The following is a 15627-nucleotide window of genomic DNA, read 5'->3' as shown; positions in this document are numbered from 1 at the left end:
TTGATCAGGTCCTGTCACATTTTTGGACTGGTCAAAGATATGTCTTCAAAAATAACACTATGATCAATGGTTTTTCTCCTTTATTTCTCAAACACTTTGCATATGCAGTTAACCCTAGGGTTAGTCATAGTTGTCATACTTCATTTTCATGTGCATACATGATCTAAATGTAATATTTAGCTAAAGAAAACTCAGCCATTCTACTAAACCAATGTTAAGGAATTAGCGCTAAGTATATTATGTTACTGCTGTCACATTTTTGCTAAACCCCACAGATTACAAGCAGCCTGTTTAAATAATAAAAAAAAAATAGTGGCAAAATCCAAGTTCTCCAATTTAACATATGGAACCTTCATACATTTATGGAAGAACGGGAATGCTTCACTAGTTTTGTAAACAACTTGTCTATTTAACTCCCTTGAGCCTGGTCATGTAAACTTTGTTCCCAGTGAAAAGATTCATGGCCTTGTCAGAGGTCAAAAATAATTGTTTGTTTATGACTTAAGTTAACCATACAGAATGGTAAAGCAGAAGCATTTATTGATTGGCAAACTTAAATTACTGGTCAGCTAGCATCAAACTAGTCAGCTAGCATCAAACATCCCTGTCATTAAATTTAAATAGTCTGTTTAAATACATTTTTCAAATTGTAACATAAATGTAATAAGCATATCACATGACAGCCAAGCTTGGCAAAGGTGCTTTGTCCTTTGTTGTCCTTAGATCACTTCCCAGACTTGTTGGACAAAGCTTGCTTTGATTAGATAGACCCTCACATTGTTTATTACATGCTTAGAGCAAATCTCAAAGTTGGGGTCTCTGTCAAGAAGATAGAAAATCTAAAGATAGCCTGCAAATATAATAGGAGCACTGGTTCAGCTGGAGTAGTTTACATAAAGTTACTCTTTATGATGACATGTAGTAGTGAAACTGAGTCTCTTCTTCCCCATGTCCAAGTCAAAAGAAAACGGTGTGTCCAGATAGAGCACACACAAAAAACATCCCAGAACAAATAACCTGTAACTAAGGTTGCTATGCTGCTTTGGTGAGATCATCTGCAAACTCAGCCATGAGGTCATGGACCCAGATGTCTCTGTCCTCCTGGGAAGTGTCCACCAAGTACACAGTGACCCTGCGGTACCAGGGCTGTTCTGCCTCCTGCACTGAGTCCAGTTGGGCCACCAGAGGCTTTTTCTCAATGTGGTTCCTGAACACAATGGAAGCCTCTTCAGACCACTTCCTGGGTTTCACACCTATAAGAGGATTATAAGTGGTTAGGGATGATTGTTAGATGTGAGACTCAGAATAATATTGTAGGTGTCCAACCTGGTATAGAACAAACCAAAATTTTAAAATGGAGTTCTTTTGGGGGTTCTTTTAGCTGGTCCTTGACAGAAAGTTAAAAATCATAACGATTATACCTGGAACAAAAAATGTGGAACATGTCTAAACTCTAAGCAAAAGGTGAGACCTTTAATGTTATATGATCTTTCAGTTTACCTCACAAACGTTTGTTGCCGTGAAAGATCCTGTAGCTCTCATTCAATCTTGTGTTCCATGCTATTCCATAAAAGGTTTGTATCCTAGGCAGCCAAACCACCACTACACCACAACCTGTGACTCACTAGTATGTATGAATGTATTTTAATTTCCCAAAGAATTCAAGAAAGCATTCAGGAAGCAATAAGTGGTCTTATGTTCAAATAGTTATGTTAAGGGCCCTATCACCATCACTTGTAACCACCTAGTGGTGATGTAGAGTACAGTGCTAGTGTGAGTATTTATTATGAAACTAATATTTGAGACAAAATTAGCCTTGGTACAGAGACTTTCAAGTTTGTCAAGGTGGAAATAATGTTCATACCGTACACCAAAAAGCATTTTCCTTCAAATTCTTTCTCCTATCTGATTACAACTTCCAAATGCTTTCCAGAACAGTAAAATCCATTTCACTTTCCACTGACCACTGACCTATTTTAGAATGATGGACAGAGCAGAACCTTCTGGAAAGTGAGTTCAGTAAGTGAGTTTACCTGCGAGCTGAGCAGTGATGCCCTGGAATGGGAGCTGGCGAAACTCCTGAATGAGGGGCCTCAGCAGAGTGCAGCTCACCAGCTCATGCTTGCCGTAGTCCAGCTCATAAACTGACACCAGGCCACTGGACAGTACTCCTTTCACAAGCACTCGATGCCAACTAAGGACAAACATACATCATGTCTTGGTTGTTATGAGATAATGTGTAACATGCTTTTATTGAACTGAATTGTAATTTCTTTTTTAGCTGAAGAGCTGCTGAGGACCAACTAAGATGATGAAAGTCATGATGAATGATGAAAAGCATAAAAACCTTTAATTAAGCAATAAATGGCAAGACAGCAGCCATCAAGCATAAAGCCTTAGTGAGAATAAAGCATTTATTCATATAGAAATCTACAGCACTTCTTTCAGCTGTATTCACACTTACTTATTTTCTACTTTGGCAGCATACACCTGGTTCTTCTCCACTGTGATCAGATTATCATCTCTCCTGTTATAGTACAGAATCATCTCTTCCATCAGGACCATCAGCTTGTACATATCTTGCCATGGCTGTAGCACAAAATGCCCTGGGTGGCATGCTACTGACACATAAATGTCCATATTCTGCCCCAGTGGGGGCAGCTCCAGAACAGGTGGCAGAGGCAGACTCCCAGATGGGCTACCTGGAAGCCTTCTACCAGAATCCAACTGGGGAGATGCCCTCTTGGGCATGTAATGAGGCTTGTCTGCTCCATTGTCACTGGGGCTGGAAAGGCCAGTGGAGGCAGACGTGGGGATGGAGGTTATAGGGCCACTGGGAGCTTTTAGATGCTCCTGGCTGCTGAGGAAGATGTCTGCATGTTGCTTCCAGAGATCCAAGTCAGCAAGGTGGCAGCTAAGGCTGCTGCTAGGGTCATTTATGTTCTTGCTGGTAAACAAGTAGACATGGTACAGGTGTTTGCTCTCCTCTACTTTAACAATCTGAAGGAGAATGATAAAGGTTTATGAGAGTTTACATAGGGTTTTTTTGCATTTCTCTAGTGACAATAATCAGAACAACATTGAATTTGAATGTAGAACTAAATTCTTTCATAGCATCATTTAATAGGAGCAGAAAGTACAAACAGATTCCAAAAAAATTGCTGCATGTAATGTTGATAATGGGATCTAGAATAAAGCACTGGCCTTCAAGCTGCAGTCACTGCAGTGGAGAATTGTATCTTTGAGCCTCTGTACGGCATCTGGAGTCCAAGAGCCCACACTCACAGACAAATCAGCTAAACAGCACCGGACTGCCTGTGAGGCACAGAGGATTACAAACACATGTATATAGAATGACAGTCTTTACAGTGAGCCTGCAAAATGGCCAGTGTTAACTTACCACTACATTGTTCTTGGGAGTCCAGCTGGACACAAATTAAAATGAAAGAGTGACCCCTCAGGGTCTTGCTTTGCTCAGTATTTGACATTTTGTGTCTTTTGCAATCTTATGTTCAAATAAACATACATATAAACACTAATACACACAAACACTACACTTTTCCATATAGCTCTCTGACCTGGGGTGGGATTGAGACAAAGTCACATAGGAAAGGTGGTGGGATTTCCCTTAGCTCGATGACTTCAACAGATGCCTTGACCGCCAGATCCACAAATAGGATGTCCAGCACACGACTGCCATGCAGGTTAGTTATCTGAATACAGCATGTATTTTCCAATTAGATGTAATTATTTACCTGACCAAATACAACTTTAAGTGCCATTTTCCCAGAGCCAGATTAAGTTTAATTGAAAAAGAAAATCAAGTGATTACCACAATTTAATCCAAACCTTAATAATAGCACATTGACAATAGACAATTATTTTCTAGGTGTCATTTTTTATATGCTACCCATTGGAGGTAATGAATCAATGCAAATTGTGGGGAACCACCCTGTCGTCGCCCCCCCCCCCCCCAAATAAATCAGTGTTTATGATTTATAGCAAGAGAAGGTGTTTATATTAAACTTGATCTTATCTTCCTATAAGTTGACAATGACTGAATTAAACTTTAAACACACAGGGTATCTTAATGTATACAGTAGTACCAACTTTTATTTAAAATGTAGTAGATTTTATAATGTAAAAATGTAACTATACTGACCTATTTTGCCTTTGAAAGAAAATTTGTTCTGCTTTATTCCCATCTGATTCTGCCTTACCTCAACCCGAGACCATCTGCCTTTGTAGCGAGCCAGACAGCTTTTTCCACAGAAAGGTCTAGAAACCAATGACTCTGATGTGACCTTTCACACAAGAAAACATATGGAACTATTTCCACTTTCTGACATGGAGATTATAAAGTTTGTAAAATCTGTAGATTTATATTATTATATGCATAACTGTCGAAATAATTTTTTTCAGTATTTCACTTATGTTCTACAACATCCATATGTAGTATTCTGCACTATAAGTATTAGGTCAATTTTACAGTGTAAAATTAATTTCAGTTTTTAAAATAATGAAGGCTATTTGAAGTGCAACATAGAGAACTTATGACAGCAGGTCACTGTTTACTAGCGATTATGTGTCTCAGATCTTCTAATCTGATTATATCCTTTAATCACAGTCTGTATCTGTTTCCATACTTCTGCAAAGAAACATTCTAGTAACACCACATACACACACTATGGCCTTTGTACCTGGGAGTGGAAATAGGTCTCTGTTTTCTCCAGGATCTCGTTGAGTTTGGTCAGGCCTTGAGAAGGAATCTGGCAGCAAAATGTCCCATCTGAACACACAGTGGTCACACTCACATTTATGCAGATATTGTTCACCTATAGGAGAAAATACATTACCAATTGTCAATCAACACAGAACCTGTTACTGACCATGAAATGTGATATGAGTGAAAAAAATGGATTAGTTCAGATGAGCAAAGGTGAAAGGTTTAAGATTTGCCTAGGTGATATGATGACTTTTGAGTAGAATTCTGATCGGTCAGGTACCTGCAAAGGGATATCTAAAGACTTCTCTTGTAGGGTTCTCAGGCAAGCAGCATTTATATTAACGTCATCATCCTGGGACATGTCATATAACACCATCAAAGGAATCTCATCTTGCTCTAGGAGCTCAGCCAGTAAGATTTTACCTCTTGCCATGGAGTCAAACTTTTTCAGCACAGCTGGCTCCTGAGAAAAGGACTCAAGGCCTAACATACACAAACACATAAATCCACTGGCATGAAAACCACATAAGCATAGACACTACAGAGTTCCACATTTGTGAAGGATAATCTTAAGAATAGAGTTGCGAATCTGTAAATATGAATCCCTAAGATCAATACTAAATTTCAACTCACCAGCCAATTTGCATTTGGTGGCTTGGAAAGGCAGTCTTAAAAACTTCTCATGCATCTCCAGCAACCTGCTTTTACTGATGACCTCAGAAAAGCCATGATCCACATAATTAACCTGTAACATCACAAATGAGCAATGGCTCATTTATTTGCTTAACCAATTACATGATGAGATTAAATAGTTCATAAATAGACAGAAACAGACACAATTTATTTTACTCTGTACCACAATGACCCATCATTAACTATTCCTGCTCACTGTGAACTTTGAGCTTTATGTACTGGCCTTCAGTGAACATACCTTAACCTTGTCAGACATGACCTCACACACGTGTGCTCGGAGGATCTCCTCCTCTTCTTCAGCATAAACTGCAGTTAGTTGGCCTGATGAAAGTGAGGCCAGGGGCTTCTTGGTGTTGTCTTGTTTGTAGTATTCCTTCATATCATCTTCCAGCTTCTCCAGGGCTTTGGAGTACCCCTCACCTATGTATCTGTTAACCCATATGCAAACAAACACATAGACCCCCAAATATCAAATTTTACAGTATTTTATCAAGGAGGTTTTTTTTTTGTTTTGTTTTTTAAAACAGGGTTCAAATAAGAAATGGGACCATGATCTTCCTTTCACCTCAGAACAACACTATTGGTGCTCCTTGCTTCCACGACCAGCACTGAGGGGTATTCTTCGGTGGGAATAAGGAGTGGGGGTGTGGTCTGAGAACTGAAACATCTGCCCACCTCCTCTCTCACCTTCAGGTCTGCCAATTCTGCCTGGTTGCAGTTTTCATCCTCTGCTACTTTCCCATACAGAATCGCCCTTTTGGGGTTGTCCGGCATGGGGTAGTCAATGGTACATATTTCTGACAGCAGAAGCAGGTTGTCAAGAACATACTCGGGCAGCTTAGTCTTGTAAGTGTCCTGGTAGAGTTTAGGGAGGGCATGAGCCCACAGACCACTGCTATATTTGAGGAGCAGCACTCCTAGCTTTTGCTTGAGGTCTTCGGATAGAGCCTTGGGGGACTCCAGAAGGCTAGATGTAGAAGAGGACGGTGTTGTGGACAACTGCTGCGCCTGGAAGGGGGAGGAAGGCTGTCTGTCTGCTGTAGGCCTCATGGCAGAGCTAGGTGGGGTACTGGTTTGTCTAATATCTTTAGCAGGGTACAATAGCAGCTCATTAGGTTTGCTACTGCATGGTTTCTCAACCTGCACATTAAAGAAAAACAAATTCAGATTCAAACTCATGTTCCTTGTAGCTGAAGATGTCGTTTTGAAAGACAAATCTATAGTTGAGCACATTGTTGCACAACACTAACCTCTGAACCTTCTTTGATCACAATCAAAATATGATTACAAGGCCAGCAGTTTATCTGGCATTGCACAATTTTTCAGGTGTAAACTGTATTCTCGCAAACTGCCAATGCTTAATGAGCACAAATCGTACATTGATAATTTTGTTCATGAATGATAAGCACAATGTAACAGTATGACTACTTTATACCAATCAGAAGTTCATGAAAACAGATACACTTTATTTTCAGATACAGTCAGATTAGGACAGCACTCACTATGCATATATGCGTCCATTGTTCCAGATCTTTCATTGCTTCGCTTGGCAGGTCTTGTTTATACAGCTCTCTATACAACTGTGGAAGCTTAGATACCCAGAAACCATTACTGTGCTTGATCAGAATTTCCTTGAGGCGAGACTGTATCAGTTTGGGGATGTAGGAGCTTGAATGGGATGTCCTGGGTTTTGGTTGGGGGATGTTTTCATTCAAGTTGGCAGGAGCTGTAAATGCATCATATTTAGTCAGAGAAAAAAAAAATAGATGAAGTAAATTAGTAGCCAGGTCTTGTCATTACTGCAGGCATGCACAAACTCATACTTATTTCAGATGAAGCTATTGATAATAGCTAGTGCAAACATATGGACAAAGCCTCGCTCAGCAACAAGACGGTATGCTTGTCAGAGCCTGCAGTGTTTTGGCAAGAGAAGAGCCTGGCTTGGGCTCAGTACCACTGAGGATCCTCTGTATGGTATGGTATTTTTTTGGACAGTACATTAAAGGAGGAAAGCCATGGAGAAGAAGTTCTGTTTCACACCAACTGCATAGTTCAAAGGTTCTGCTTCAGTGGTTCAGGGTCTTAGTTTCCTGCCTAGTCACAATTAACTTAAACGAAAAAAGGATATTTTCCAAAAAATATTTCTGCTTGAGACTGAAGAGCAATGACTAACTCACCAGTGCTCTGTTGAGGATTACTAGAGAGGGCTTCTTTTTGGAACCTGGATGGCAAGGTCATCTTCTTGTCCAATCTTTAAAAAAAAAAGTAAAGTAAAGGAATGATTCTGAGCTTCAGCGTCAATATTTAGAGTGTTTTGTGTGATTTTGTGAGGAAATCAATTTATTGAGCAGCAGGCAGAATCTTGTTTACCATGAAAAGGATCATCGAAAAGTGAAGGGCCAAAAGCAGAATCATTACTTCCCAGCTGGAGGCACCCAACATTTTCAGAGGTTACAAAAATACCAGCAACAAAAGCAGTAATATGGTCTCAAGTGGCTTCATTTTCTTCAGATCCATGTCTTTCAGACTGATTACAGTCAGGCACAAGTTCACGCCATGTAGTGCATTAAAGCCATGTTTGTATTTCATCCCTGTTTTGCTTGCCCTCTTCAGCCCAACATGAATTTGAACAATGAGTCACAGAACACGTGCTGCTTTGTATCTGGGTTGCTAGACATAAAAACTGACACAAGACATTTTACTGACACAAAAGTGGAGGAGGACGTGTTTGTGTTTCTTCATCCGTTTCCCTGCCTGTCCCTCAGACATTTTTATTACCACACACCATCAATAAATTCTATATGGCTCAGTCAGACTCAACAAACCATGAAAAACGTTCTGAAGAGGGGCACAAAACTAACCAAAGTTACTATACAAATAATCTCACAATGGATTGGAAAAAGTTTAGCTTTATTTATATAAACTACTGCATACTGGAGGACAAACCTTAGTAATAAGAGCAATAAGAGCAATAAGTAAATATTATTATTAACTTGTGTTAGCATTAATTGTTATACATTTGGTGAATGAATGGAAATGTTATGGTTCTTAACTTTAAGGCTGCTGCATCCTATTTTGACAAACTTCACAACTGAGAACAAGACTGCTTGATAAAGCATAGAGGTTCTTATTTCATCTTATTCTAGGTATCAGATGGCCTGAGCTAAAACCAAAACCTGGACTAAAGAAAAACTGCCGAATCATTGTGGATTCATGTAGACCAGATAAACTAGCAGAGAATGGATTAGTGACCTTGGGGTGAACTGTTTAGCTTTGCCACTGCCTGCTCTCCACACTGCATTGTGTGTATGACACAGTATATGGCACAGAAAGCAGCCTAAAGGGTGAGGTCAGTTGTTTGTTCAGAAAAGCACTGGCTGTTGGCTTGAGTGATATACCACACACACACACACACACACACACACACACACACACACAGACACACACACACACACCAGTAGAAGCAGCAGCATTCATTCCATCAAATGAATAAGCACCAGACTCACTCAACACGTAAATGACCTCTACTGTACAATTCTGATTCATGTCCAGAGAGGGGAGAGCAGCAGGGAGCAGAGAGCAAAATAGACAACAGGGAAATCTCCTTATCTATCAGTAGCTCACTGTCTGACTCTCAACTCTCTTTGTCTATTATAAACCATGTGTTCTTGTCAAGACTATAATTATGAGACTAGTTACATTCTAACAATCATCTGAACAGCATTGACCCTTTCTTAGAGACTGCTGTGCTTCAGTACTTAGCTCTCTATCCTACCTGTCAGAGGGTAGGGCAGGTCTTCTGGTGGGTGTGCTGGGTGGTGTACTGCAAGGTTTACAGCCTCTCCCGTCAGGATGGGGGCCCCTCATATTCCGAGGCCGAGAGTCACCATGGCCCCCCGGGTGACCCCCAACTCGCCTCTGGTGACCCTGGTGATCAGGTTGCCTCAGAGATGTCCTGGGATTGGCTGCAGAAGAGGAGATATTAAATTAGGAAATCATGACATTATAAGATTAAAAGCCAGTATGCATGGGGGAGAGGAGTTATTACTGTACCAATATGCTGTTGAATGACTTAAAAAAAAAATAAATAAATAAAAGATCAGAAATAATACTATCGAAATGCTATAAAAAAGCAAGAAAAATACAAAACTACAACAAAAAACCCAATGATTATTTAAATGTTTATTAAGTTCACCAGTAGATTTTCCCTTTCATTCAGAGACAGGGATTCGGTTTAAGATGCCTACATTCAAAGCACAAAACATGACTGGTGCTTTCATAGCTGTGAACCATTCTAAAGGTTGGTACATGTGCTTCACAAGCTTCCTTCAAAACAAGACATTAAGCTTTCTCAAACAGCAATCTTCAAAGTCTGCCTTACGTTTCCCAATGAACAGTCACACAAGTATATTTTGTGACATGCAGTATCATCACAGTACAGCATTAAACCTTTTAACCATTTCATGAATATTTCATTAACTCTAACAGTCTTTACCAAAGTAAGCGTACCCTTTTTCTTTCAGTAACCATAACTTCATACCTCTCGTGTTGACTGTAACATGATGACATCATACCTTCTGATCTGGCACACACAAGAGCTGTCTGATGTGCAGAGCAGTGCTCTAGAAGCAGCACAGTGATAAAGTGCATTAAAGTCCTCTTTCCAATCTTGCTTGAGGGAGCAGAGAAACATAAAATGCATCGCTGGCTGGCGAGTTCGTACTGTAAATGCTTCGCAGGTTAGCAGCCTCTCCAAAGAAAGAGAGCAGGAAAAAGAGGAAAGAACAGAAGACCACAGAAGTGGATAGAAAAGGAGGCAAGTCACCACAGCAGCAAATTCACTGAGTCATAGAATTTGAAAAGAGAGAAAGGATTTCTCTGAAGAGACACAAAAGCAGTGCCACCCTGATGTACCACTTCTTTCAGCTCTCTCCTTTGCCTTTCTCTCTCTCTCTCTCTCTCTCTCTCTCTCTCTCTCTCTCTCTCTCTCTCTCTCTCTCTCTCTCTCTCTCTCTCTCTCTCTCCCTCCCTCCTTGTCTCAACATGTCTCTGAACTGAGCAAGACTACAGCTGCTGGATTTCTGCTGTATCACTGCACAGATCCAGTGCTGCGCTCTGATGCATGATCAGTCTGTGAACTGAAGGTACTGTTGGAGGCGGTAGGCTCGAAACACTGGGAACTGGCTGCTGGGTAGCCTCATAGAGAGCTTTATTCTTAGCATTTCCAGAACCGTCCGCACTGACTCAGAGGAGTTTAACTAGGACATGTTCACCATAGAGACGCACCCCAAAAAAACTCAGGGTACACAAAAACTCAGGGCCTTTTTGACAAACTATTGGAGAAAAAACAAACATTCTTGCTCCATAAGGACAAATGGTCAAGCTGTCATCAGGAAAAATTGTTTTCCTGACAGTAAATTGCTACACAGAGAATGAATTGCTACCAATAGTAATGTCCATGTTCTAAAGCTTGCAATTCAAAGTGTCCTGTATCATTTGCCAAGGAACTGAATTTTCAACAGACTAAAGCTGTGCACTTCATGTTTACAACCAGCTATTGATGATACATTTGTGAAAGCACATTGTCAGTCTTACCATTTAACACAAAAGGGGCAGAGGGCTTGACTCTCATCTGGCAGTTGACCATTTGAGGCCGGCCAGTCTTTTCAGCTGTATGCTGTCGAGCTGCCAGTTTTGTCAAGTGAGCCATTTCTTTCCCTGCTGTAGCATAACACATTACCTGCAGATAAGGGAGAAGGTCTAAGGTGATTGCACCAACATACACTAAGGCCACTTGTCTAAGCAACCTGAAGTCCTAGTTCTAGTTCAGGACTTCATTAGAATTAAAGTCTCTTAACATAACATGGAGTCCACTTCATAACACAGCAGCAAACCATTCCAAATTACTATTAGAGCCACCGCACACGTAACATCAAACACTGCTCAGAGACAACACTAACTGGCATACAGCGACATGGCATATGAGAATTTCCAGGCATTCTCTTGCAGTCCTCTAGCATTCAACCCCTGGTCCATTCTAAACTGGAATTTCATTACAAACCACTAAAGTATTATGGTAAAGCCCCCAGCTCACCTCTCCAGAGAGGGCCCGGTCCACACGCACCACAGAGGGCATGGCGCGCAGCATGGTGTCCAGCGTCGCGTGGCCCAGCTCTCTGTGGGGTACGGCTTCGCCCGTAAGCTCCTTATATTCTGCCTGCAGCCGCGACAGGGGCAGCCCACCCTTCCCAGAGCGGAGCACTGCTCGCAGCGTTTTCTTCACAAGCTCCTCGTCCACCATCTAAAAATAAGGAACAGCTATTTGGACTTGCTTGTTATTTTCCCAGTTACAAATAGCAAAATACAACAGCAGGTGTTTCCAAGCACACTTAAAGTTTACTTACTCAGGGAAAATATATTTTGCTTTTAGCCCTTTAGGTCATTGGAATGAAACCCTTCAAATATAAAATTACTTACATATGTATATGTTTACTGGTTTCACTGTGGTGAACCCATGTAATTCAAACTGCTGATTAGGTATAAGATAAAATGATGTATACCAGATCAATTACTTGCCAGAGGCTTGATCTTGCATGCCTTAAATACATAGACTGAATTAATCATTTATCTAGACAGCTTGTACTACTCTAATTATCTACAGCTTGTGGACTGATAGATTTGAACTGACCCTTCTCAGAGATACATATTAAATCACAAACTTCCTCTACATTGCTTTATCGCAATTGGCTAAAAGACCTTGTAAAACTTATTTCCCATCTGCAAACAGCCTCTCACATAAAGTGATGGCTTTTCTACACATAATTCAGCCTCTTTAGGACTAAGCGAACCTTATCTAAACCAGCCAGCATTTTGGATACACTTTGTCATTTTAAAGTTTTATAGTGGTTTAATTTCCTGCTGGAGAGGCTCAGAGGTGCCGCTTGCCCCCAGGCAAGACAAGCAACTGATTAGGGCCCCAAGCCAGTGGCGGGCTCCCAAGGGCTGACAAACTTTAACTACAGCAGTGGCAATGACATCTGAATTTCCTAAGTGGTGCATGCCTGACTCCACTCACAAGCATGCATGATTGCTTAATAATGACAACATAATTTCTAACATAATCGCAATTAATTGTGGTTGGAGAGACCCCTGTGAATTTTTGCCTAGGGCCCCGACAGACTCTAGAGTCCCCACTGAAGAGGCTCAAATGTGCACCTATATCACACCACCTTCACTAATGCTGGGTTGTTTACATTGCCAGCGAGACGCCATTGTAAATAATTATGCGATCTGACACACCCTCAGTTTTTTAAAGCATTTAACTACTTTTAAAATTGTTTGTGTGTGTGTGTGTGTGTGTGTGTGTGTGTGTGTGTGTGTGTGTGTGTACATGCTTATTCCAATTTATATCTGTAGTATTAAAACGATTTTTTACACACGTGAAAACCTAGTTGACGGGGCTTTGAACCTTGTTAAGTATGAAAGGAAAGTGAAAGTGAATTATTAGGAACAGTGACCTGTTTTGCATAAGGACAGATGGCAAGAAACCCCCTGGAAAGAAATTCAACTAGCATATTAAAAATTAAATTCTGCGCCATGGATTAAAATGTAAAACTAAATCACGTCTAGATGTTTTACTGGGCTGCTCAAGACACGTTTGACGGAGTCCAGGAATTTAGCCAGAACTGGTGACGTAAGTGTCATCCGCACCCACTAGGCTAAAGCCGGAGAATTATAAATCTATTTTAGTAGATTTATATTCGTTGCTACGCCGAAATTAGGTCGTATTTTGTCACCAAGCTAACTAACCTAAATGGACGGTTTTTAGAACTACATTTCATTTGCGGAACACTACAATAAAGTGAGTTCCTAACACTTGTCACAACTGACACGTTTCGAAGCCATATCTTTCAACGAGACAGTCGATAATAACGACAATAAAAGAGGGGGAAAAACAACTGGTCCATTCCACAAAACTCTCCTTCGTCAATCCACTTACCGCGCTGTGGATTTGTGTGTGAAAACTCTGTTTCTTTTAAGCGACTTGTCCTGTCACACTCGTTCCGGTCCGCTGTCAGCCAACGTCGCGTCTCCACAGCTTCCTCACGACGCCCGCTGAGCCGGCCTGGAGGAATGTGATTGGCCAGTTTGCAGCATCCCTTGTTAATCAACCATCAAAGCGCAGGCGCGGTTAAAATATAGTCTGCCTGCGATCCTGCATTTGCAGTCACAAACATCTCTGTCACTTTTGACCATTTTCTTTTCTTAATTGTTAGAAGATGTATGATAAAGCATTGCCAAGCACATTTAAACGCTACCATGATTAAACTACGCGGAGACAGGCGTCCCTAATCTTATTAACTTATTTCATGTTTTGCTTCGGGGGACAATGGTCTATTGACGACTTATGATAATAAATAAATCATCAAATACATATGCATCCAAACAAACAAAATGCAACCTAACCGAATGGAACTAGCTATACATTGTAAGAACCAATTTAGAAATATAAGCTTCAGGCCTGCAAGCCTGAAAAAAAAAGACTTTTCTTTACCCAGAGCAAATTGCAGTCATAGGTTTAAACACCTCTGTTATGTTTCTGCATACTCCTCAAAAGGTTTCAATAACAAGACAGCGTGGGTACAAATATGTAGGTTTATCCAACGGTCTAAGCAAAGCTTCACTGCCTCCCAGTGGTAGAAGGGTATCATTACTACGTTAAAGAGTTGGGCTTGGCCGACAGTTTCTAGTCAACTATTGCTATTGCTTAACTCGTGTGGAAATCTAACCAGTGAACAAAGATGTGTGGAGGGATTGCCTCATCTCCAAAGCTCCTTTGTATTTACAAACATACACGTATTTTTTTTCAGGCAGGAAATGATGGCTCTAAGACGTTGATCCCCTGATCTTGTTTCATAAAAGTCCTGCAGTGGTCAGTCCATGCCAACTGACCTACACCTCCCAGATCATGTCATGGATTTTCTTTAAAAATAATAATGTGCGATCTTGAATTAAACCCATGAGACCTTGTGAAATCCTATAGCTCCTAACATTGTTTTAATGATGAATTTTTGAGGTTTGGCCTTCTGAGCTAAAATAATCACTTTTGCTGTTATTTGTATGCGTATTCTTAGCCTCACCAATTATCTATTTTTCTGTCCATCAGTGAGTCAGTGAGATCAAGGAGCCCTGCTCTATTTGGGGGGGAAAAAACATCAAGAAGATGGAAACAAGACAGCCTACACTAATTGAAAAGTTCATCTATCAAATTCGGCTGAGTTGGGAACTGACCAGTAATTACTGAAGTCAAGAAGTGAATGTTCTGACTTGACAGAAGATGCTACAGTTTGTTTACTTCACCAGAAGTATTTTTGTTGAAATATAGCTTTCTTCAGACACAGTGTTGTGATCCCTTCAACTAGCATCCCACTTGTGTTTCTCAGCTTTAATAACATTTAAATTTTTAATATTTTATGTTCCTCTGACTTTGTTCACTAGTGTAAGAAATTATTGTTTGTTCAAAACTATTTAATGATGTAGTAAAATATTTACTTTTTATATATCAATAATGAATATTAATACTTTCCCATAAAAGAAGTGCCTAGGAAATTAGAATAATCCTTTTGGAAAAATACCATCAAAATATCTTTAAAAGTGTTTGTATACTTTAGAAGCTATATTCAGCAAGATCTGGGAAGTTTTTATGCAGCACTAAATAACTTCTAGAAGTGATAGAACTATATTAATACTACACAGAAACAGCATTTGATTGGAAGAAAGTATATATTAGTTTTTGAAAATTAAAGATTCTTTTTTGGGGGGGGGGTAAAAATCGTTTATGTTTTTTAATATGAGTAATGTAAATCATTCACCATCAAATATTTACATGCATACATGCTGCACATTATCCTTAGGGTTTCTATGATGTTCGTGCAAATTTCAACCAAATCCAATGAAAACAGGCAATGGGTGAGGCTTCGAATACATATACACAGAATCGCAAAAGGAATTTAGCTCAGAGGGCCAAATTTCAGAAAAAGCATAAAAGTATTTGGAGTATAGCTATAGGATTTTGCAAGGTCTCGTGAATTTAAAAACGTTTGCACATTAGTATTTTTAAAGAAAATCCATGACATGCTCTGTGAAGTGTAGCTGAGCTGGAATGACCCACTGGAAATGATGCTGAATGGACTGCCAACCAAGTAATA

General features: G+C 40.2%; 1 protein-coding gene across 3 annotated transcripts; it reads right to left on the bottom strand.

Moving 5' to 3' along the window:
• Positions 1 to 63: 63 nt before the first annotated feature.
• tdrd7b (tudor domain containing 7 b) lies at positions 64 to 13507 on the bottom strand. 3 transcript variants are annotated; one of them, XM_027003791.2, is made up of 17 exons: positions 13419 to 13507; positions 11514 to 11720; positions 11015 to 11159; positions 9195 to 9384; positions 7597 to 7670; positions 6922 to 7145; positions 5985 to 6559; positions 5658 to 5847; positions 5360 to 5471; positions 5007 to 5209; positions 4701 to 4835; positions 4221 to 4304; positions 3579 to 3713; positions 3205 to 3315; positions 2465 to 3000; positions 2034 to 2194; positions 64 to 1253 (listed from the first exon to the last, which is right to left on the bottom strand). In XM_027003791.2, exons 2-17 carry the CDS (start codon positions 11718 to 11720, stop codon positions 1033 to 1035), a joined length of 3303 nt encoding a protein of 1100 aa, XP_026859592.2. In that variant the 5' UTR covers positions 13419 to 13507; the 3' UTR covers positions 64 to 1032. The 3 variants fall into 3 exon arrangements, with proteins under 3 accessions (XP_026859592.2, XP_026859593.2, XP_026859595.2); XM_027003792.2 differs by lacking the exons at positions 11015 to 11159; positions 11514 to 11720; positions 13419 to 13507 and adding an exon at positions 9994 to 10344; XM_027003794.2 differs by lacking the exons at positions 11015 to 11159; positions 11514 to 11720; positions 13419 to 13507 and adding an exon at positions 9960 to 10072.
• Between the last annotated feature and the right edge of the window lie 2120 nt (positions 13508 to 15627).

Source organism: Electrophorus electricus, chromosome 19 (genome assembly GCF_013358815.1).
Source record: "Electrophorus electricus isolate fEleEle1 chromosome 19, fEleEle1.pri, whole genome shotgun sequence".
NCBI lineage: Eukaryota > Metazoa > Chordata > Actinopteri > Gymnotiformes > Gymnotidae > Electrophorus > Electrophorus electricus.
This window is presented reverse-complemented; position numbering and strand designations above follow the sequence as displayed.